Raw genomic sequence first — 23,767 nt, forward strand, 5'->3', positions numbered from 1 at the left:
CAGGGCAGAGACAGCACAGTGCGCAGCGGAGGGGACCCAGAGACCCCTTATTGTGGCCTCAGGGCCCACCCACGGGCTCTGGCTTTCCAGATTGGAACCCATACCCCCTGAGATCTTCCAGGTCCTTCTCTTTGTTCCAGCTTTCACCTGGATGTTATCCGAGATGCCTCCAGCCTCGCAGGAGGTCCCTGCAGAAGTGACTCCCTCTTGCTCCCAAAAGGCCCCTGTTCATCAAGCTCTTTCTATTTTCTCTTTCTCTCTCTTTTCTTCTTTTTTTTTCATGGACATTAAAAATCTGAAGGCATATTTAGAGAGCAGACAGCTTTGGGCGGGTGTTGCTGGCTTAAAAGATCTCTTCCTTCCCCAGATACAACCCATTTGTCTGCCTGGCCACCCCCCCCACCCCAGGAACGGCCGCGCTCGGGTGCACGAAGATCTCTCTGGGCTGAAAGTCACTGGATAAAATATGAGCCTCAGGTCGCTGCATCCCTTCCTCCCGGCCCAACTCGCATTACGGATGATGAGGAGCTGAGCTGAGCTGAGCTGCGCTGCCTGGCCGGTGATGCAAGGCTGGATCTTTCCAGCACGGTTTTCCCTCGGGCTCCAGGCTCTCCCGCTGGTGCAGCCCCGGGTGGTTTGGGTGTGGAGCTACGCCAGCCTCCACCCGCTCAGGATCCGGCCCTGGAAGCTGTGGGGTTGCAGTTACAGTTGGAGCAGGGCTTTCTTGGGGGTAAGATTTTGGTTTTTGGTCTTTTTTTAAGCGCGGCTCTCGTGCCTCGTGGCTGGTTTTTTGGGTGGATTGTTTGCCCCAGCCATCCCAAAGCCCCCCTCCCCCTCCTCCCTCCCAGTTAGGGGGTTGAGAATGTCACTGAGGGGACAAACTGGAGCAGAGCAGGAGGAGGAGGGGCCCTGGGGGGCAGAGGTGCAGACAGGGATGCTGGTGTAGGGTGGTATCCCCCACTCGCTCTCCCCTGCCCCCAAAAATCTCATTATTCAAGTGTTGACCCCCCAGCTCGCCCCCCTCCCACAATGATAGCAGGCCTGAGCTGGGCTTGGATCCCACCTGTGACCCCAAAGCACCCATCTGCATTCCCCCCCAGCACCAGTGCAGGAGTAAACAGTGCTGGTGGCACTGGGTCCCTCCGCTCTTCGTCTTGGTGACAGGCTGGTCCCCTGGGGCACCACAGCTCTTCACCTCCTCCCCAGCCCCAGGAGATGGTGCTGAGCATCACCAGCACTCCAGGGGTGTAAGAACGTCCCCAAAGATGGGGGAGGTTAAGGGAGGGTCCCCTGGGGCTGGGGTGGTTGGTACCCTGGGTCCCAGCCCTGGTGTCAGTGGGCACAGCTCCGGGGAAGGGGCGTCTTTCACGGGGGAGCCAAAACAGGACCGAGAAAGGCTCAGAGAGGGGGACAGGGGAGGGTCGTGGGAGGAACCGAGGGGCCAGATCTGCCCGCAGCCGCCCTGTTCCGCCCCCCTCCCCCGGCCACGGCCCCGCACTCGGGGTCGGTCTCTCCTGACCTCTCGGTGAGCGAGGGATTGCGAGCCAGGGAGGGATGGGATGGGATCTGCTCGAGCCTCTGCCAAGAGCTGGCTCCAGATCCGCAGGCAGCTCTGGGCTGCATTTCCCCTCCGGCGCGAAGCGGAGCTGGGGTGTCCGGGGTTCACTCCTCGCTGACACCGACCCCCCGAGAGCCTCACCGGCGCGTCGGGCCCCGCGGGGAGGTGAGCCTGCGGTGGGGGTGCGGGGGGAGCCTGGGGAGGGGGGTGGGGGGGGTGGGCAGGGGAAGGGGGGGCGGGGGGAGAGCTGGGATGGGGGTGGAGGGGATGGATGGAGGGATGGGAGGATGGAGGGAGGGATGCGGGGATGGAGGAGCGTGGTTGGGAGGGAGGGCAGCGGCGGGGGGCTGTGGGGCTGGGCGCTGGGGCGGGGGGTGGGAGGAAGGGGGTCCCCGGCCCCCCGGCGGGGCGGTGCCGGTTCCCGTAACCCCGCCGCTCGCTCCCAGCCCCTATAAAAGCCCCGGGCGGCGGCTCTTCCCCCGCCGAGCCCCGGAGCAGCCCTCGCCGCCTCCCCCGCGCCCAAGCAAGCCGGGAGACAAGCGCCGGGGCGCAACAGGCCCCCCCACCCCCCCATCCCCGGCCACGCGTGAGCGGGGCAACCCCGGCGCCGCAGCCCCCCCGGGAGGGCAGGGCCCGGCTGGTGGGGGTGGGGGGGGGCGGTAAAAGGGGGGAAGCGGAGGGGAAAGGGGCTCCCCGATTTTCCCCATCCGCCAGGAGCCAGCGGAGGCGACCCCCAGCCGCCTCCCTCCCCCCCCCCGAGCCCGGTGCGGGGGGAGCGCGGAGCCGCCGGAGCGGGAGGGGCGGGCGGCGGGTGTCCCCCCGTTCCCCCCCCCGCGCCGGGCGCTGCAGGTACCGGGAGCGGGGGACACGGACGCGCAGCCCGGCGGGGCGCGAGGCTCTTCCGCCACCCCCCTCCCCGGCCTTGGCGGCGGCAGCAGCATCCTCCCCAGCCGGGCCCGCATCCCCCCCCCCCCCGCGGCAGAGCCGGGGCTGCCGGACCCCAGCCCGCACTCCCCCCCGGCGCCACCCCCCCCCAACCCAGCCCTGCCCGCGGCCCCCTCCTGCCTGCACTTGTTGCTGCCCGGCGGGGCTGGGCTGGCTCCTGGTTTAAGGCGGTTTTATTTAGGGGGTGGTTTTGGAGGGGGTGGAGGTTGCAGCCTCCCCTGCCGTCCCTCAGCAGCCGGCGGTGTCCGGCTCGGCTCCAGCCTGCTCCCCCTGAGGCCAGAGCCAAGCCTGAGCCCCCCCCTTTTCCCCTCCCCAGTCCCATCTCTGCCCCCTTCTCCCGCCTCCGCCGACCCCCAGCTCCTCGCCCGGAGGAAGGGTGCGCGTAGCGTGCATCTCCCATCCACCGAAATCTATGATCAGCTCGGTGTGTGTCTCCTCCTACCGTGGACGCAAGTCTGGGAACAAACCACCCTCCAAAACATGCCTGAAGGAAGAGATGGGCAAAGGGGAAGAGTCGGACAAGATCACCATCAACGTAGGTGGCACCCGGCATGAGACCTACAAGAGCACCCTACGGACTTTGCCGGGCACCCGCCTGGCCTGGCTCGCCGACCCCGATGCCCAGAGCAACTTTGACTTTGATGGCAAAAGCAATGAGTTCTTCTTCGACCGCCACCCCGGGATCTTCTCCTACGTGCTCAACTACTACCGCACCGGCAAGCTGCACTGCCCCGCGGACATCTGCGGGCCCCTCTTCGAAGAGGAGCTGACCTACTGGGGAATCGATGAGACCGACGTGGAGCCCTGCTGCTGGATGACCTACCGCCAGCATCGCGATGCTGAAGAGGCCCTGGACATCTTTGAGAGCCCCGAGCCAGGTGGAGGGGCTGGTGGAGAGGAGCCTGAAGAGGAAGGGGGTAGGGAGATGGCCCTTCAACGGCTGGGCATGGATGACAGGCCGCCGGGGGCGGCAGGGGCTGCCGGAGGGGGTGGCTGCTGTCGGAATTGGCAGCCCAAGATGTGGGCGCTCTTTGAGGACCCGTATTCGTCCAAGGCAGCAAGGGTAAGCTCCCAAAACGTGCTGGTGGGGAGGTGGGATGGGACTGTGCTGGGGTTGTGTCTTCATCTCCCCTCCCCCTTGGGTGAGAAAAACTACCCCGGTGTGTTACGTGGCACCCATAGCCATCTCCCTCCTACCATGGGCCATGTTGGCCATCTCCCATCCTATGGGAAGCTTCTTCCATCATCTCCTTGTCCCCTCCCAATACATTGCTGGAACTGGAGGTAAGCCCAGTCCCTGCACCCATCGTGCCCTCGGGTGCTGGTTGGGCACCTCACGGGTGCAGGGAGGTGAGGGATTGTCGGGGAGAGTCCTTGGCAGGGCTGAGTCTTGGCAGGTTTTTGGGATGCTCCAGGACAGGCAGGATTACTTGGGTTCTTCTCTCTGGGCTGCACACCTGCCTACACCAACACCCAAGTTCAACCACCCAGGTATGGAGTAGGGGGACAGGGCTGGTGCCTGCTGGCACCCAAATCGGGTCCTGAAGCAAACGGGACCCTTCTGGTTGTCCTCACGGAGCTTGCGCTCTCCTGCAATGTCAGCAGCAGCAGCAGCCCCAGAGGACACCCCATGTCTCTGCCCAGGCACCCATCCCTGCGCCCTGCGAGCACCCTCGTCCCCACACCCCTGTCCCCGAGCGTCGCGGCGTCGATGCTGCCCACGCGCAGCATACGGTCCCCATCAGCACGTGCGAGCGCAGGCTCAGCCATGGTTAACAGGCAAACACCAACCCCCCCACACACCCCCTGCATCCACACATGTCCCTGAGGACCCAGCGCACTGCACACACACCTGTGATGTGCTGACATCCTCCACAACCCCCCCCTTGCAGGCACAGACCATCCCTACCCACAGCCCCTGACGTGCCCAGGACAGATCCCAGGTGCATCTTCAGGTTCCCAGCCTGTCTCGGACACTCTTCAGCCCACGTGTCTCCTATCCCCAGCTACTCTTAGATCATCCCCACAGCGCTGCCCACCGACCCCAGACACCCACCCACATCCTTTCCATACCCATCCGGCCCCATCCCCACGCGTGTGTCGTCCCCCCCCCCATCCCCCCCGGACACCCAGCTCATAGATCTGCTGCACACACATAGAGGCGTTTGGGTTCTAAATGAATTCTGGCTGCATTTAGAGGTGTAAAAACCCATCAATGGTAAGAAATCCTGCAGGCATTTCACACCCACCAGCAGCGCGCGGGGCAGGGGGTCAGCTCGGCAAGGCGGTGTTTGTGCAGCTAACGTAAGAGCAGCACACACACACGCAGAGGGTGCTGGAGCACCAAGAGCTTTACTCCTTCTGAAAGGGATGCCTGATCCTTAGCCCACCTCTGAGGGCTTGTCCCCCACCCCCCCAACCCCGCGATGCTCTGAGTGCTGCAAAGCTCCAAATTAAAACATAAACCCCAGCAGAATAATTCCACTGAGGGGTGTTTCCATGTTATGGGTTGGTTCTGCTTTTCCCCTGTGCTGAGCTGCTCTCTGAAAGGCATTTGCTAAACAGGAGCAGGAGTGAGTTGGGGGGGAGTGGAGGTGGTTGTGATGTGAGCTGTGACTGGGGTTGGAGTGTGACCAGTCTGTGCTGGGAGCTCTCTGCTTCATTCTTACTGCCCTAAGATAAAGGCTCAGCTTTGTACCACCACAGGGACAGTCACCTCCCAGCTCACAGGCTCTTCTGGGTCCTATTTGCCACTCTGAAATAGCAGAATGGCTGTGCAACAGCTTAGAAGAGCTGCTCTGTAAGAAAGGGAAACTGAGGCACAGAGCAATGCAACCAACCCAGTGTGCCCAGTTAACAGAGAACCATTACTGGCTTGGAGTCACCCCCTGGCACTAGGATGCTCTGGGACACACGAGCATCTCTGCAGGTGCAAGGGTGATGTTGCTGCCCTGGTATTTGGGGGTGGCTGAAGTGGGATTTCAGCCTGTTTTGGAGTCTCCCCCTTCCTTTCTGGAGCACAAGGGATGCTGCAGCCATGCTGCTTGGCCCAGGGATGCTCTGTGTGGTCCAGTGTGTCTTGCCAAACCTTGGCAGCAGCAGGAAGGGGAGCAGTCCCAGGCTGTCTGTGTGTGAACCCTCCCTCCATCGTGCGACAGCAGTGACTAAGAGTCTCGGGGGCTGAATTCCTCCAGTCCTTGCTCCTCCTCGCCTGCAGAGCGGCCCCTCGGGCCCTGACTCAGTTGGCTCCTGGCTATTTCCATCTTTCCCTCCCTCCAGCACTTCTCTCTCCTGGTACATCCTGAGCTGGCAACCGCCTCAACGTGTGGTTAGAAATTCCCTCCTCGAGTTTCAGCCTCTTTTCCTTGTAGCATCGACACCCAGCAGGACCTTGGCTCCTGTGTCCAGTCTCAGTGCAAATCTGGTCCCAGTGTAGCTGCTGGCCCAGCTCAAAGCTCTTTCTCCCCATGGGAACCTGCCCTGGTTGTGATTTTACTCCCAAACTCTGCTCTCTTGTAGCTCACTGATTTTTCCCTTTGTGGCCCAACTTGTGTTGTCCTGCCCTGACTTCCACTGGGGCTTTCCAGGTTAGTGACACCCCGTAGGGCTGTGGGGTGGGTTTTTAGGGGGCAACACCCTTCCCAAGCTGTTGAGCTCATGTTGAGATCCTGTGGCTCATCAGCAGGTTCTGGAGAACCTGTTCAGTGGGGATCTGGGTGCTGTACTGGTGGTCACTGGGTATCTACTGAGACCTTACTTAATTTTTAAGATAGTTTTGGGGAAAAAATGGAGCTTGGAGCAGGGGCCAAAGCTGAGATAAGACATCTCAGGTCAGACCTTCAGCTGGCACAGAACTGGAGCAGCACTATTGGCTTGGGGGGTGTGTGTGTGGGGGTGATGGTTGGTTCTCTCCTATTTGTAGAGGTCGCTTTTGCTCCTGGGGCTCAGTCAGATCTCACCTACACGGCTCATACAGCAGGGCTGCTTCATCGCCTGAGCATCTGCAGGGTCCTGCTCTCTTCCTGGGTAATATTTCCTCTTCCTGCTTTGGTTTGAGTCTCAGCTTTTACTCTTTAATTTTTCTGGAGATTCCCCATGCAGTGAGACTTGGGAGTGTTACTCAGCCCGCAGCTGAGAAGTGGGTTACCTCAGCTAGGCCAGTCTGGTTAAGCCAGCCTGGCTTTAAGCTCCCACCTTTCCCTTGGGTTCGCTGCCCAAATTGTGGGTGGCCAATCACCACAGGCTGCTGGGGTCTGACCTGAGGGGTTTGGAGCATCTCAGCCCATCCCCGAGTAGGCATCTGTTGCTGCTGGAGTGGGGAGAATCATCTTCCAGAGGTTTCCCTGTCAATCAAAGCCTTGGCTTAAACTTTCACACCTAACTCCTGGAGGGCTGATGCTCTCTGTGCTGGACCCATAGGGGTTTGCCCTTGGGGACACCCCTCAAGGATGCTCTGGGCAGGCTCAGGGCTGCGGGCGCGTTACCGCCGGTGTCCGGGGCTGGGTGTCTCTCAAGCGTGACTCAGACTGTCTCTGCTGCTGATTCACTCCAGCCCAGGACCCGGGCTGTTGGCTCACGGTGCCGCTGCTGCCGGGCGCAGCCGCTCGGGTGGCTTGGACAGCGAAAGGCCTCATCCTGCTGGGTGCAGGGCAGGCTGTGCTTGCAGGGCAGGCTGTGCTTGCAGCGCAGGGTGCTGCAGCAGGATCTGCTCCCAGGGAGCCAAGCTCACTCTGTGGTTTCAGGCTGGAGGAAGGTAGAAGAAGAGCTTCTCTGTTCAGAGGCTGGGTTTTTTTTTTTTCTCAGGGGCTCTTTGGGAACAGATGCTCTGGGTAATGGACTCATCATGAGCTCATCCTGGCAGGGGGAGGATTGATGGGGGGGGACACAACAAAGTCTTTTCTTTCTGACACAGCCTGTGATTGCCACCGCGTGCTGCCAGCCCCTCCTCGCTCATCTGCTCACTGCAGTGTGCCCTGGGGAGGGGACAGAAGTCTCACCGGTCAGGCAGAGGGGAGAAATGGGAGCATCTGGGTGTCACCAGGTCCAGGCATTGTTGGGAGGTTGAGCTCTGCCTGCTCCTCTCCTCCTCATCCTGCCCCTCTTGGTCCTGGGACTGTTTGTGGGCACATTGTCCACTCTTAGGGAGCAGGGAGGGGGCGAAAGGACGTCTCTGATATATCCAGACCCCAAACCTGCCAGTCATGAATGGTGCAAACATCTCATCCAGGAGAGGGTTGGGATGAACCTGGGGACAAGCTCTTTGGCAGTCCTCTCCAAGTTCCCTTTCCATGTGTGTTCCAAGTGGAGGTTTTGTCCCCAAACCCAGGCTGCTGCAGGTCTCCATCCTCATCACTGTCACTTCTGAGCTGTCTCCGGCCACTGTTGGAGCCCAGCACACCTTCCCCTGCACACGTGGTAGCACTTGGAGAAAGGTTCTGGACTGATGGCCCCAAACACTGATGCTTGCTGTCACCCCAGGGATCCCACCCCCATTCTGTGTCCTTGGTCTTGGGGAAGTGGGTGGCAGCAGCAAAGCTCCTGGGGAGCTTTGAGCCTCTTGCACTCTTTACTGAACCAGGACTTCTCCCATCACTGCTGTTGCTATGCACTAGCAGGGATTAGAAGAGATGTGCCAAAGGCAGGTGACACCAGAAGTATGTCCCAGGGCTGCCCCAAAGTTCCTGTCACAGTGGCTAGTAAAATTTCTGCTCCCTTCCAAAGAGGAGAGGGTGACCCACATCAGCTAACGGCCCCTGTAACTTCTGCTTTTGCAGGTAGTTGCTTTTGCCTCGCTGTTCTTCATCCTGGTCTCCATCACAACCTTCTGCCTGGAGACACACGAGGCCTTCAACATCGACGTCAACGTGACGGAGACCCTGGTGGTTGGCAACACCACGACCATCCTGCTGACGCACAAAGTGGAGACAGAGCCCATCCTCACCTACATCGAAGGGGTCTGCGTCCTGTGGTTCACCCTCGAGTTCCTGGTTCGCATCATCTGCTGTCCAGATAAGCTTCTCTTCATTAAAAACCTGCTCAACATCATTGACTTCGTGGCCATCTTGCCCTTCTACCTAGAGGTAGGGCTCAGTGGCCTGTCCTCCAAAGCTGCCCGGGATGTACTGGGCTTCCTACGGGTGGTCCGTTTCGTCCGGATCCTCCGGATCTTCAAGCTGACACGGCACTTTGTGGGTCTCCGGGTGCTGGGCCACACACTCCGGGCCAGCACCAATGAATTCCTGCTCCTCATCATCTTCCTCGCTCTGGGTGTCTTGATTTTCGCCACTATGATCTACTACGCCGAGCGGATCGGAGCCAAGACATCCGACCCCCGGGGCAGCGACCACACTCACTTTAAGAACATCCCCATCGGGTTCTGGTGGGCTGTGGTCACGATGACGACCCTGGGCTACGGCGACATGTACCCCAAGACCTGGTCGGGCATGGTGGTGGGGGCTCTCTGCGCGTTAGCCGGGGTGCTCACCATCGCCATGCCCGTGCCTGTCATTGTCAATAACTTTGGGATGTACTATTCCTTGGCCATGGCCAAGCAGAAGTTGCCAAAGAAGAAGAAAAAGCATATACCCCGTCCGGCCCCGCTGGACTCCCCTACCTACTGCAAATCCGAGGAGAACTCACCCAGGAACAGCACCCAGAGTGACACCTGCCCCTTGGCTGTAGAGGAGGGGGCGGCTGAGAGGAAACGGTCAGGTGAGACCCCAAAGGTGGGGGAGAGGGAGGGGGAGATGCTTGGGAACCCCCAAGGCAGTGCTTTTGGTCCCTTGTTGTCCAGAGTCTGTGGGGACTGCCCTGCTGCAGTACACAGCCCCCAGCTCTTGGGTGTCTCCTTGGGTGTCTGGGTGGTGGGTGCTGTATTGGTGGACCAGGATGCTGAAGATCAAGTTTCCCCTCCAAGCAGGGTGGGGGGAAGGCTGTGTCCTGCTCTCCTAACGGCACAGATCAAGTCACTGTGGTGTGATTCAAGGTGTCCCTACTTAGCCCACCTCTTCCTCATGCTGACAGAGAGAAGACCCTTTGCCTGACTCCCATCTTAGCCTGGTAATGCCCTGGGGGTAGGTTTTCTTACACGTCCTTCCACTGTAAATCAGTGTGAGTTTCACCAAAATGGATCAATCCCTGGATGCTCCCTGGGGCTTGACCCCACCTCCCTGTTCATCTTCTTGTAGATGTAGCATCCCTGCATGGCAAGGTCAATGCATCTCCAAATCCTGTGCTTGGGCAGGAGCAAAACCAGCCCCCATACACCTTCTATTTGGTCTCAGACCCTGTGAGAGCCCAGCCGTGGTGTCACTGCTGGCCATGGAGGCTGCTTTGCCCTTCTCATTCTGGTTTGCTGACAGCAGCAGCTCTGGAGCTCTGCAGTGTGGAAGCAGGAGGGACTGTGGTGGGACCCTGCACTGAGGTGGCATTCATTGCCCTGAGCTGCCCACATCTGGCCACATCTGTTTGTGGTCCCTCACCCGTGGGGGCAGAGGGAGCTCCACGTGCCCCAGGCAGGAGTTCTCCTTTATAAATCTCCTGTGTGCCTGCCTCAGGAGCCCTGGCAGCATGAGCAGCTGTCCTGCTCTGGAGGAGCAGGTGAAGCACATCCCTCCCCCCCAACACCACCCAGGAGCACAGCCCAGACCCTCACCGGGGTCATTAGCATAACATCCTCCCACAGGCTCAGATGACTTAAATTAGCAGCTCACCACTCACCTCAGCAGTCTGTATCTCAGCAGTGTGAGTTTTGGAGAGCTGATTCCCACCAATGAGGGGGATGAATCCTAAGGATGAGGGGTGTTTCTCCCTTGGCAGACCCCTCATGGCTTCACACAAGGTATATGGCCTTCAGCAGGAGTCAGATACGCTGTTTGCTGCTTGGGATTGAGGTCTGGCATAGTCCTGCTCCCTTGGCCACCCTAAGTTAGCACGTCCAGGCTGGGATCAGTACCTGAATTTGTGGGTATTGCTCTGGGCCACCTGCAATCTGCTCTTCTCCTTCCTTCCACGGCGTAAACAAACCCTTCTGGCCACCCCAAACCACCTCACCCTGCGGCTTTCTCAACTGCTGAGGAGTCTCTGCCACCTTCTTGCAGACTCGAAGCAGAACGGCGAGGCCAACGTGGTGCTGTCCGACGAGGAGCAGCCGCTCTCGCCGGCCGATGAGGAGAAGCGGCCCATGCGGCGCTCCAGCACCCGGGACAAGAACAAGAAATCCTCCACCTGCTTCCTGCTGGCCACGGGCGACTTCTCCTGCGCGGTGGACGGAGGCATCCAGAAAGGTACGGCTGTGCCTGGAGCCCGGAGCTGGGGAGGGTGAGCTGGAGGACTGAGGTGGTGGTTTGTTGCATCGATCCGAGACAGTGGTTCATCTTCCATCTGCCTGCCTGGCTGTTGTTTTCTGCTCCCTAAATCCACTTGTCTCCCTGCCTCTCCATCTGCTTCATCTCTGGCCATCATGTCTCGCCGTGCCAGCTCTATCCTTTTTGTTTTCTCCTGCCCCAAGCTCTCCTCCCCTGGTTACCACCCTTTTGGGGGCTGTGACCCCATGCTGGCTGCACTGCCCTCCTTTGGGACAGGCCTGTCCCTTTGCTCCAGCTTCTCCTGTCTTTCCAGCTCTTTTCCCTGTGCTACAAGCACCCGTCTCAGGGAGGTGTGAGGGGCACATCTCTCCTGGTGGGCTTGTGACCGAAGGTGGTCTAAAGGTTTTCAGTAGGGAAAGAAAACACACACAGGCTTTTCCTTTCCTCTCCCTCTGATGCCTTTTGGTGGGTTTGAGTGTGGGGAGCTGTGATGTGTCGAGTGCTGCCTTGCCAAAAGCCCCAGGCTGCCAGAAAGGCTGTCTCCTCAGGCTTGGGCAGTGAGCTTTGTGTGGTGTTGAGGCTTTCTATGGGAAACTGGGGGGAGATGAGTCAGGAAAACACAAAACTCTCCTTCCCATGACAAAAAAAACCCAGTCCTCTTCAGCCTGGTCCCTTCACGCCGTCCTCCAGCCTTCTCCGCTCCACCAGTGAGTGTGTCCTGTGCTCCAGGCCCCACCTGGAGTGTTGTGTCCAGTTATGGGCTCCCTGGGATCAAACAGACAGGGATCTCCTGGAGAGAGTCCAGAGGAGGCTACGGAGATGCTGAAGGGCCTGGAGCATCTCCCCTGTGAGGAAAGGCTGAGTGAGCTGGGGCTGTTCAGTCTTGAAAAGACTAAGGGGGGAACTTATTAGTGTTTATCAATATATTAAGCATGGGATGCAGGGGGAATGGGCAGCCCCTTTTCAGTGTCTGTGGGGACAGGACAAGGGGCAATGGCTGCAAGTTGGAGCACAGGGAGTTCCACACCAACCTGGGGAAGAACTTTTCCCCAGTGAGGGTGAGGGAGCCCTGGGACAGGCTGCCCAGGGGGTGTGGAGTCTCCATCTCTGGAGGGATTCCAGCCCCATCTGGACGCCGCCCTGTGCAATATGAGCTGGGGAGCTGCTTTGGCAGGGGGGTTGGACCCCAGGAGCTCTCCAGGTCCCTTCCAACCCCTGGGATTCTCTGATTCTATAATCTCCCAGCCCCCAGAGGATAAATCCAGTGCCTGCTTTGAGCTGCACCTTCGATTTCTGGGATAATTCTTTTTTCTTTTTAATTAGTTCTGTGTTTTTTCTGTGTGCCCAGGGTGGTGTGGGAGGATGGAGTGGTGGAGTTGACCTACCTTGACTTCTTTGTTGCCACCTAATCCCAGTTACTCACAGGGAATGGTCAGTGTGAGCTGGGACCAGGCAGGAGGAAAGATGATGAGTGGTACAGCAAGCCCTGGTGACTCGTGGGGTTGATGCTTCAGAGGCCCTTGGGGGTTTGTTGCTGTTGCACTGGTTGGGTTGGTAAAGACTGGATGGTCTTGAGGCACAGGGAGGTGTTTGGGGGCGGTCACATCTAGTACATTAGTAGAAGCAAGATGATTGCTTCCCCCTGGGAGATGAAGGATTCCCTGCGGGGTTCCTGCTCAGCCTCGTCCCTGGGAAAGGGGGGAGAAGATGAAAAGCTCTGCTCATCTCTGGGCAGGAGGGTACTCTGCAAGTATTTGCTTGGCTAGACTCGTGTTTCTCCTGGAAGTGCCTTCTTCTGTGAAGTTGGTCTCTTTTCTTAACGCCTGCTAATGAGGTGAGGTAAGGGGCTCCAGTCCTGCCCCAGACCAGGAGGGGGGACACACTAAACTGGGAGAGGTGAAGGAGATGGACAAAAGCCATCTTCATCCTTACAAGATGCTCAAGTCAGGCATCTCTTCAACTGAAGCATTTGATCTTGGTCCCAGTGAAGCCAGGGGAAGTAGAGTAGATCTAATAGCTGAGGACCCAGTGCTGCTCTTCCTGGGCTCCCAAGTCACATTGCTTGCTTGCAGGAGACCAGGAGTTCTTCGTGCACGGTGGCTGTTTGAAAGGGCACTCTGGTGATCTTTCTTGGTTTGTTCTGGTCCGTTTCCTGCAAATATCAGAGTGATTTTTACAATTAGAAGTAGAAGCAGATGTGGGCCACTTACCCTCCACCTTGCTGAAAAGGTCTTGCACCTGGAGACAGGTGGATGTGGTGTCCAGAGGAGTTCGAGTGATATGTGAGACCTTTAAGAGGGAACCTTGATATCCGTGTCCTGCTTTGGGGCTGTTGGGGATGGACCATGGGGTGCTGTCCTGGGACATCAGTGCTGAATTCTTCCCTGGTGAAATGCTCCGGTGTGGTCAGGGTTAGTGGTGACCAGAGATGATCAGAGGGGCAAAGCAGCCTCGGTGCTCCAGCCAAAAGCTGTTGGGAGCCGCGAAGGCGCCTCTTCCCTTGGTCCTGATTTATCTCCTGCTGAGGCTGTTTGTTCTGGTACTGGGATGCTGGCAGCTCTGCAAATTGAGATGAGCTTGGTTCTGAGCCCAACTTGCTGATGGCCATCTGTCAGATCCTGGGACAGGTACTGATGTCTGTACAAGCTGTGGAAATCAGGGGATGGAGCTGGTTCAGGAATATGCTGCAGATCACGGCATCCGTCATGGTTTGAGCCCAATTCCAGCAGCTGGTCTCCGTGGGGCAGCTCAGAGAGAAGAGCTACCCCTGCCCACCATCCCTTGGACCTGTGCCCCAGAGAAGACTGAGCTGGATTGCAGTGGATTGCCATGTGGCATGTGTTTCTTGTCCCTGATGCTGATTCCTGTGGTGTCACCTTGCTCCCTTGCTGCTGGGGATGGCTCCAGACCCCTTATCTCCCTTCAGCACTCGTGCCCTGCCCAGCAGTTCCCTAAAACGTGTCCTGCTGGGGCCCAGGCATGTTGGCATGGATCTGCCTTGTCAGGTGAGCCCCGTCTTCTGCTTGGATGGAGGGATATGGAGGCAGGATGAGTCCAGCATCATCTGTGCCAACGAGCTTGGCCATGATGGTCTAGAAAAAGGTGGTGATTGACACTAGAGTGGGGTGTCAAGATGAGGGGAATGGGCTCAGTGGAGGGGAGGGCATTTTTGGGCAGGAATTTTGGGCTTGTTTTCCAGAAGCCAGAGCATCCCACCGCTGATTTTAGGTGGTTGCTTGCCACTAGTGCAGGGCCATGATGGACACATGGCTTGAGCGGTGTGGGATCGAGCGAGGGATGCTCAGGTGAGCGTCCTCTGGTGATGAGCAGGGCCAGGGGACGCGCGTGCAGCGCGCAGATGAGCGCCAGGCTGCCACTATAAACCAGCACAGGCGTTCCTGGGCGATGCTGCCAGCACGTTACCCCGTCCCCATCTGCTGCTGGCTCTGAGCGTGTGTGAGCGTGCACGTGCGCCGCGGAGCAGCGAGCGCTCGCACACGGGGAGCGCGGCGCTGCCAGGCCCCTGGTAAAGCCCCCTGGTCAGAGCCTGTTTATAAGATGCCTCCACATGGCTCCTTGGCAACAAACCCGCTTATAAAGTGATCCCGGTGACCCCAGTTAGCACCTGTGAGAGTTGCTGGGATACCGGTTCCCTTAATGAATGGCACCAGTGGCAATTAGCAGAGCACGAGCCTCCGGTGCTCTGTGGTTTGACACCGTGGTGGCACCTGGCCCTGAGCTTGGTGGAAAACCACGATGGCCTTGAGGGATGGAGTCCTGAGCTCCTTCCCAGGTGATCCCCTGAGCACGGCTTTATGTGCGTTGGGAATTAATTGATGGAGAAAACGAAGTGTTGGGCTTGGGGCAGGGTTACCCTCGCTCAGAGTCTCGTTGCTGAGGGGCTCTGGGGCAATCAAGCATCTTTATAAAGTGCTGCCCCAAACTGTGATGCTTGAGACTTTAATCAAAACTGGCAGTGTGATTTTTGGCGCTGTTCCCATGCCTGTTTCCATCCCTTTCTATGCGGCAATCTGAGCAAGAATACAAAGAGCATCCCTACAAAGTGCTCGACCACATCAGCAGGTCCTTGCATTGCCAAAGTGGCTTCCAGTGAGCCCCAAGCCCATAAGGCCTCTTGACAAATGGATGTTGTTTGGGTGCTGGATCCATCAGTAACCCCAAGCTTTCAGGAGCCGGCTGCATCTCGGCATGATGGCTTTAGGATGGGATGTGGGCAGGGAAATGAGTGAGCTCTTCAAAGAGCCTCAGCACTCCTGCAAAAAGAGCAAGGCTTGTTGAAGGATGAGCCCAATGCAGGGTTGGGGATGCTGTTTGGGTTATTTTTTTAGGGGATCAGCGGGGTCTGTAGGTGGGACACATCCCCAGCTCAGGCTGGGGCTCCCCAGCTTAGGGCTGCACTTGCTTCCCTCCTCGCTCCCTGCATGGTTTCATGCCAAAAAGTAAATAGGGAAATTGCTCTTCTGTTTGGGCTCTGATTCTGCTCTCACCTCTGCTGTGGGAAATGGCAAAGCTTTGTTGGAGTCAGCAACAGGTTTTGGCAGCTGCTGCCCCCCAGCCCTTTCCCTGCCTCCAAGCTGGAGGAGCTGCGTCTCCTGGAGAGGAGTTATGGGAAGTGGTTGAAGACTCTTGTACCTGTCCTGCCGGCATCTGTGGTTGGGAAATGATGAGGTTGAGAGGACAAAAAGGAGCTTAAAAATCAGATTTAAAGAGGTACCACTCTGGAGCCTTTTTCCAGCCTCAGCATCTCTCAGGGGTATATGTGGGGGGTGATGCTGTGGTCACTCCAGAGAGAGCAGTCAGCCCTAATCCGAGCCCAAAGCAGCCTGGCCCAGGCCAGCACCCGCCATCGGTGCCTTCACAGCAAAGCAAAACCCAGAGACGTGCCAATAACTCCCTGGGGTGGGGGGGGACACACGATGCAGGGACGGTTTCCAAGCTGAAGGGGCCATCCATCACCTTGTTTTTCTGCTGTCAGGGAGCCCTCCTCTCGCTCGCACGCGCTGGCTGTCTCCAGAGCTCGCTGGGGAAGGCAAAGGGGAGGCTGGATTTGCTCATCCGGGCTCTCAGTGAAGATGCAGCGAGCGCGGCGTGGCGCAGGACTGCTGGGCTCATCGCAGCTTGGAGCATCCTTAGTTTCCCTTATTTTAGCAGTAGAGCTGGTCCTGCAAGGTGCAGAGGTCCAGAGAGCAAATCTCGGGGCTCATCTTTGAACAGGGCTCTTGTTTGGTCCTAAAAATGCAATTTTCAGTGTGAACACACTTCTTTCCAGAAAGAAAAGTGGCTTTTGACCTGCCAGAGCATTTGTTCTGGCTGTCGCTTTTCAATAAAAGCTGGAGCAATTTCTGGCTGGTCAGGAGAGTGGGAAGGGTTCCCGTGCTTAAAGCAATAGAAATATTTGCTCTTTAGTGCAATTTCTTATGGAAAACAAGGAGAGTGTCCACCTGCTCCTCTCCATACAGAAAGGTGTCAGCAGCAATTTGCTGCTCCAGCCACCTTATAAACCAGAGCCAGGGGAACAACTCCTTCCAAATCCCACATTTGTTTGAGTTCTGCTGCTTTTCCCCGTCCGCTTCAGCCCACGAAACCCCCAGACTCATCCCTCATTCAGAGCAATTCGGGAAACAACCCCCAACCTCCTCCCTCCCTGCCCTCCCCTGACCGATTTGGTCTCCTACCATCAATGGCTCTCAGGTCTTGGATTCAGCCAACACTGCATGGGGAGCCGAGGGGAAGGGAGGGGGGGGTCTGGAGGATCTGCAGAGGCTCATTCACCCTCCAAAAGGCCTTTCTGACTTTTCTTTTCTTAAGGGGGTTGAATTGGGGTGCGGGGCTGGGCGACACCCTGGTGCTCTTTGCTTCCCGAGCCTTGGGAAGGAGGCTGCCTGGCTCTAACCTGTCCCTTTTCTTCACCAAGGCTATGGAAAATCCCGAAGCCTAAGCAGCATAGATGGTGTGGCAGGATCCACGGTGGGCTTGGCTCCCCTCACGTCCCGCTGCAGCTCTCCCTGTCCTCTGCGGCGTCCCTGCTCTCCCGTCCCCTCCATCCTCTAAAACACCCGCCCGGATCCTGCTTTGTCGTGTCGTGTCGCTCTGTCTGTCCCTTCCCTTCCCCCTGCACACACACACACAACCCCTTCCCCACATCCTGAGCCCAGAGGAGACCGAGCTGGGACATCTCCATCGCTGAGAAGTGGGCTCTGACCTTCTCCAGCCCAGCGCTGCCGCCGTGCTCCCCCTGCCTGGTGTGCAGGATGTGTAACGTCTCCATCGAACTTGTCTCGTGTCCGTGTGTTTGGGACAGTCCCCAGAGTAGGTGGTGTTGTCCCCCCCACCCCCCCTCCTTCCTTCCCCACCCCTAGAAACCTTACTCATCCTAAATAAATTGGGCCAACCCATGCGCTTCCCTCTGGTGTCGAGCCCTCCTCCCCGTGGGCCGTCTGCGCTTGGGCTAAAGGGTGGTGTGGTGGAAAGGCAAGGAGGACGTGCTGACTCATAAAATTATATATCCTTGTGCTGGAAATGGCTGAATTCATATCATTTTAGGTCTTTTCTTTTCTTTTTTTTTAAAAAAAACCAACCAGCCTTGAGTTTCTGAAGGCGACAGATGAATAAACCTCTGTTCCCTGCCCAGCAGTGGTTCCCCTTTTGTTTTGTGCCTTTTTCTGCCTAAGTCACACTCGTTCTTTCCCTGCTTGTGTCTGCTTCTCCATCCGCCCCCCAGGGATGGTCCTGGGGCTGAAGGTGGCTTTGGCAGCCTTGGAAACCAGCCCCAAGGTCTTGTGAAGGTGGGATGCTGTTGGTCCCTGGGCTGGGTGCGGGGATCCCATGGAGGCTGGGATAAAGGATTGGGAAAATGTATGGATGGATGGTCCCATGAAGATCTGGGAGGAGGAATGTGGGTTTCTGGGAGTGGTTGGGAAAGATGATGTGGAATGGTGGGGAAATGAGAGTTTTGAGACAAAATGCTGCCTCTGTGGATGGGGGGGAATGGAGCCTCTCTGGAGACAGGTGCAGGGTGATGGGGCAGAGCATCACTGTGGGGACAGGAGCTGGGTTTGAACCAAGTCCTCCCCTAGCCTTGGGAGGATGAGGTTGTGGTGCCACTGGTTTTTCTCATATATATTAGTTTTTGGGGGGTGGTTTTGAAGGATCTTGAGTGCCTTCCTAGGCTAGAACAAATCCTTCAGTCCCCTGTCTCGTTTCTAGCTGTGTTGCCTGGGCTCAGCCTCCCCTTTGGGCGGCTGAAAGGGGCTGGGTTGGTCTCAACTCGCATCGTTCAGTCTCTTTCCTTGTTCTGCACAAATCCGGCTAAGCAGGACCAGAGCCTGGGGACATTCAGCCAGAGGTGGGAAGCAAAGCCTAGCTTTGGGTGCCTTTAAACCCCAGGGGCTCTTTGGGGGTCGGGTCCTTCCCCTCCATCACAGCCAAGGTGGAGCTGGTGCTCAGGGGGCTGATGCAGAGGGAGGATCCCCTTGGTGCCAGGCTGGACTGCATTTTGGTAGATCCCACAGACCAGACCCTCCTTCTCAGGCTCTCCTGTGCCTCAGTTTCTCTCTCAGTGTAGAGAAGGGTTAACTAACACCCAGAACCTCCTGCAGTAACACTCCTTGCTGCCACGGCGGAAGAGATGCTGTGCAAGGAGGAAGCGTTAAATCCCTCGTCTGGCTTATTTTATTTTCCTCCCCACTGAGTTGAAGGAGCTGCCAGGAGGAGCCAGTCACCACATCTCCAAAACCAACCCCCCTCTGAGTCCCACACGGGGCCGAGGAGAAGCCTTTGCTTTTCCTTTCACACTTCCTTCTCCCCGTCCTGCCTTGCCCAGCCCCAGCCACGCGAGCGGAGACGACGGAGTCGGAGGGAAGAGGGGGAGGAAAAAGAGAGACAAAAAGCCTTGGTGCCATGAGCTGGGTCCTGGGGCTCGATGGCAGGAGCTGAGCTCTGCATAGATGCAGTGCTGGAGCTGGAATTTATCTGGATCTGGGGAGAAGTTAGGATGAGATGCATCCCTCCTCTGCCTGGGATGTCTCTGGCTGTGAACCCTGTGGTGATTCGCTCCTCGCTGGCAGCCGAGTTCCTTGAACTCGTGTGGTTAAAGGGTGTTCCCACACCAGAGGGTCAGGGTACCTCGTCATGTTCAGGAGTCACCCCAAAACCCTGTGAGAGGGTGAGCGTGGCAGCACCATATAGGAGCTTCCCTGGTGCATCCTCTTCCTTCAGGAGGAGCTGAGATACCCCTGTCCGTGTGAGGGGGAAGGTCACCCTCCCCCTCCATGAGTTCAGTGGTCTCTGAATCATAAATGATTTAACCAAGGTCACACACTGACTTTGGGGATGCGCCAGGCGTGAAAAAGCAGCTCTGCTGCCCTGTCTCCTGTGGGAGGAGCAGCTTGAGAGACTCAAACTTTGGGATGGGCATCTCTTGAAAGCAGAGGATGAAACCCAGAGCAGCTCCGGAGAGATCCCATCCTCTCCTTTCCCCCTCCCAAGCTCTCAAACCAGCTCATCCAAACACCAAAGCCGGTTGCCCGGTGTGGAAAACCCTTGGTGGACCTCCAAAAAAATTTCCTCCCCATCAGAACAACCAGGGTTGTGTATGAGAGCTGACATGGAGCTGGTACGATGCAATTTTTAGCAGTGGTGTTATGCAACTCGGGAGAAGGGATGACTAATGTGCAAAAAGCTCCTCTAAAACAACTGAGCCCCGAATGGGAGACGGAGGGATTTCAGTGGGAGGCACCAAACTGTTGAAAAACCCATGGCATCTTCTCCCTCTTCCTCCCCACCACCTTCTGAACAAGTGATTTGGAAGGGGGAAAACAGCATGTTGTTGTTTTCCAGGTGGGGTCTGGGTTGGTTTTGGGGAGCGAGCGAGCTGGGGTTAATCCCCTGGGTAAGGTTATAAACAGGGCTGGAGTGGAGCAGAAGAGCAGACCACTAAACACCTCTGTAGGGTTTTATCTCAGGAGCCAAAATTGGCCACCTAGAGAATAGGATAAGAATAGAGCAAGAATATACGATACTTCCCCCGAATATCCTCCCAGCCGCTTGTCTATGTTTAGGGCTCTGGCGAGGAGCGCACGTTCCCGCTCAGGCAACAAGCAGCAGGGGAAAGCAAGGTTGCTTGATTTATTCTTGACGAAGGGAATAAATCAATAGGAGTCCAGCTGCCTCTGCCTGAGGCCTAAAATGGCATTAAAAATAAAAATCAACTGGTGTGTGGCAGCTGCCGGGGCTGTGAGCCCGCTGCTGGCATCCCAGCTGGGAAAGGAGAGTTTCCCATGGGATGGGGTGAGGGTGTTGGGTCTGAGGTGTAGCCCTGTTTTCAGCAGGATGCCAGGACTGAGCAGGAGCTGAGGGTAAAGCTCTGTGTGTACCCTATTGACATCACCTACGTTCAGCGTGATGCCCGCAGCGTGGTACCCAGGGGAGCGGTTGGTGCCCTGGGCTCCGCTCCCCATCGCGGCTGCGAACCCATGTGATGCTCAACAGTGGGAATGGTACCAGAGGTGCTGTGTAGCATTGTTGTCCTGGCATCTGTCTGCCTGTGTGTCTGTCTGAGACCAGCAGCACTTTGGGGCGAGGACCAAACCCCCTCAACCCCAGTGCAGAAACCAGCTGCGCAGGGAGCAAAACCAGTACGGCTCCATCCTTCAATCTGAGAGGGGGGTCTAGGGGCAGTTCCCCCCTCCATCATCCATGAGCAGCTTCTTCCTTCTCTCTCTTCATCCTGGGAGACTCAGAGTCCAGTGCTGCATGGAGACTGTGCCTCCATCCCTGGTTGCGTGCAGAGTATTAATTGCTATTGTTGCAACAACCACTCCGTTTCTCAGGAGATGCTTGAAAGAGCTGAGAAAATACAAAGGGCCTGTCAGGCAGCCGGGCAGGAGGTTAAGATGTCAAGAGAGTAATTGCTCTGCCCAGAAGCAGCCTGTTTCTGGCTTCCTCGGCGCTGCCAGGAAAAATCCTCAGCGCTTATTTGATGACAATAAAAAGAAAATAAAATAAATAGCAACCCCATCCCTTGCCCATGCTGACGAGGAACGGGGAGAGCAGAGGCAGATGCAAAATAAGATGCAGTTGAGCTTATAAATAGGAGCCTCCCAGCTCCCAGTCTGGTACTTTGTTACCTCCACCCGGGTGATCGATCCTTATGTTTTTCCCCCCATGAAAAGGTAAATGGAGGTTGGAAAGTGGCTTATGAACTGCTGGGGAGCAGGTCGTGTTCCTCCTCTTGTACCCAACCCCTGGGTAGCATCTGTGGTCCTGGCAGCACAGGAGATGCAGGTGGCTGCTGGTGTTTGCTCCATCGTCAGGAGCCCCCCAAGCCCCATCTTTACGTGGTCCATTAGGGAGATGCAGATGTTGGCTGGGAGATGTTTAATTCTGATATCTGGGGAGCACGCTGGGGTGCTCAACCCCTCAGGGTGCTGCCAGCTCTTCAAACCCCTCCTGTCACAGCGGTGAAAAGGGATCTACAAAGTGGTTCAGCCCAGGGAAGGCTTGGAGGGGGCTGGGGGCTGTGGTCCCCATCCCCACAGGACTGTTCTGGTGTTTGGTGATGTTTCTTTTGGCACCTCCTGAGCCTCTTGTCTGCAAACAGAGCTCTGGGTGGGGTGAGGGGAGGAAGAAGAGGAAAAAAATGCAATGAAACACAAGTGTGCTGGCAGAGCAAAGTGGGGTTAGTGTAGGACCTACCCAAACCCTGAGCTGGAGCAGGGGGAGGCTGGCTAGAGAGTGTTCAGGGGGTGCTTGAAGGGGGAAAATGGGACTGTGTGAACTCATCATCCCCATAAATTTGTGGGGAGGGGGGGTGGCCCTGGGAGCACCCCAGCAAACCCCAGGGATTGCCAGGGCTGGGTGGCAGCCAGGCTGTGCCAAACCTCCCACTGTGCCCACGGAGGGGCTGCAGGGCATCACCCCACCACCTGCATCCAGGGAAGGTGGAGGAAGGAGCCACAGGCTGCAAGGGTGAGCAGGGCTGGGACCCACCAGCGATGCAGAACAGAGCCGGTAACGCTGAGCTGAGACAGGAGGATGGTTTTCTCCTGGCACCTTTGCCTGGGGACAGCGATTAAACACATAAAACCCAGGGAAAAAAAAATATCTTGTTGTTATTTATATTTAGTTGTGCTAATTTTTTTCCAAGGCTGGGAAGCTGCTTTCCAAGGCAGGTCCCTGGAGGATGCGGGCAGCAGGTCTTGAGCTAGCACACAAAATGGGTTTGAACAGGGAGGGAGGAGATGGGAGTTAAAAGCTGAGTCGTGTCCCTGCTAAATCAATTGACCTGACGGGGAATATTTCTAGCAGGCCTAGAGCTTTTAGCTGCTTGCAGGAGTGATTGAGCCAGGGGTGATGATATTTTTTAGCAGCTGCCTCGTTCATGGCCAGTGCTGGTCCCCAAATCGCTGCTGGGGGATGATGCTGGGACCCCTGAACCGGTCCAGCGTGGCAGCTTGAGAGGTGAGGACCTTTCTGGCAAGCCCTGGCATTTAGGGACTTTAATCCCATGGGTTTTTCTGGGCTGTGGGGCTTTGAGCAGCCTCTGTGTCTGGGCACTGCTCACCCAGACTGCGCCGTGATGCTCAACGGAGGATGAGACCTTTTATTTTTGGGGGGAAACAAGGTGCTTTTGGAGCTGTGTTTGGGTTAGGGGGAGGAGGAGCTGGGTCAAACCCACGGTCAGGAGTCGGTGTTGGGTTTTGCTGCAAAATCCCTGGGTGGAAAGGGCAGCGACGTGGCTTATCGGGTGGATCAGGCGCTGCCTCCCCGCCTGATGGGCCCTCGCCTGGAACCCGGGTCCTGGCACAGGGGTAGAGGCAGCGTTGTGACTCAGAGCTCCAATCAATGTTAATTAATTCAATGATAACAAATGAGAGGGAGAGAGAGACAGAGACAAGCAAAAACACTGCGGGATATTAATGCACCAGGCTTGGCTTTGGGACATCTGGCTCGGCGTTGGCTGGAGAAGTTTTGGTTGAGAGCAGCTTTCTGGGAGGAGGGGGCTGCAGCAGGGGTGGCTTCTTTCCTCTGCTCTTCATCCTGAACCTGAAAATCACCCTGAATCCACGTCTAGTGTCTCTCAGAGAATCATTTCCCTATCTCTGGGTCTATTTTGAGGCTCTGTAAAAGCAGTTGGTGCTGATTTACTGGTGGGATAGCAGCGTTTTATCCCTCCCGTCCTGAAAAGTTTGGGTCCCCTTGAAGTTTTTGGTCTCTCTCCCTCCCCTATTTCTCCCCAAATAGCTGATGAAAGCAGTGTCTAACGGTGTGTTTAATACTTGTGTCTTTAATTCCAGACACCTGCCAAGACGTCATCTCTTCCAGTTACCCCCAGGGTGAGGTGGTCACCTTCTCCTGAGCCCCGGATGGATGCAGGCAGTGCCCCGGTGAGAGATGCTCTCCCCAAGGGATGCTCGCCCCAAGGGATGCTCGCCCCAAGGGATGACTTCTCCGAGGTGGAGGGATGTGTGCCCCACAGGATGCTTTCCCAAAGGTGGAGGGATGCTGTCCCTGAGGCCAAGGCATACATTCCCCAGGAGATACGTTCCCCCAAGGCCAAGGGATGCTCTCCCCAAGGTTCAAGGATGCTTTCCCTGAGGCCAGAGGATGGTCTTCCTAATGCAGAGTGATGCGTTCCCCCAAGGATGCTCTCTCCAATTTGCAGGGAGGATCTGTCCAAGGCCAAGGGACACATTCCCCAGGAGAGATGCTCTCCCCGAGGCCAAGGGCTGCATTCCCCAGGGGAGACAGTCTCCCCAAAGCCCAGGGACGCTCTCCCTGAGGCTGAGGGATGCTCTCCCCGAGGCTGGGACATGCATGCCCCCAGGGATGCTCTCCCCAGGGCCGAGGGATGCTGTCCCAGAGGAGCTTTGCTTGCCCATGACAGCAGCCCAAAGCTCTGGCTGCCAGCTCCACTGCTGGGGCGAGGGGAAGGGTT

General features: G+C 57.2%; 1 protein-coding gene across 3 annotated transcripts; it reads left to right on the forward strand.

Annotated features, from left to right (window-relative positions):
* Positions 1-562: 562 nt before the first annotated feature.
* KCNC4 (potassium voltage-gated channel subfamily C member 4) lies at positions 563-23,188 on the forward strand (the record flags this gene model as incomplete). 3 transcript variants are annotated; one of them, XM_084276008.1, is made up of 5 exons in its annotated part: positions 563-730; positions 2,820-3,566; positions 8,278-9,214; positions 10,603-10,788; positions 18,659-18,765. In XM_084276008.1, 5 exons carry the CDS (start codon positions 563-565, stop codon positions 18,763-18,765), a joined length of 2,145 nt encoding a protein of 714 aa, XP_084132134.1. The 3 variants fall into 3 exon arrangements, with proteins under 3 accessions (XP_084132134.1, XP_084132133.1, XP_084132135.1); XM_084276007.1 differs by lacking the exon at positions 18,659-18,765 and adding an exon at positions 16,745-16,881; XM_084276009.1 differs by lacking the exons at positions 563-730; positions 18,659-18,765 and adding an exon at positions 23,127-23,188 and having other exon boundaries at positions 2,916-3,566.
* Positions 23,189-23,767: the final 579 nt, after the last annotated feature.

Source organism: Gallinula chloropus, assembly GCF_964237585.1.
Source record: "Gallinula chloropus genome assembly, chromosome: 27".
Taxonomy (NCBI): domain Eukaryota; kingdom Metazoa; phylum Chordata; class Aves; order Gruiformes; family Rallidae; genus Gallinula; species Gallinula chloropus.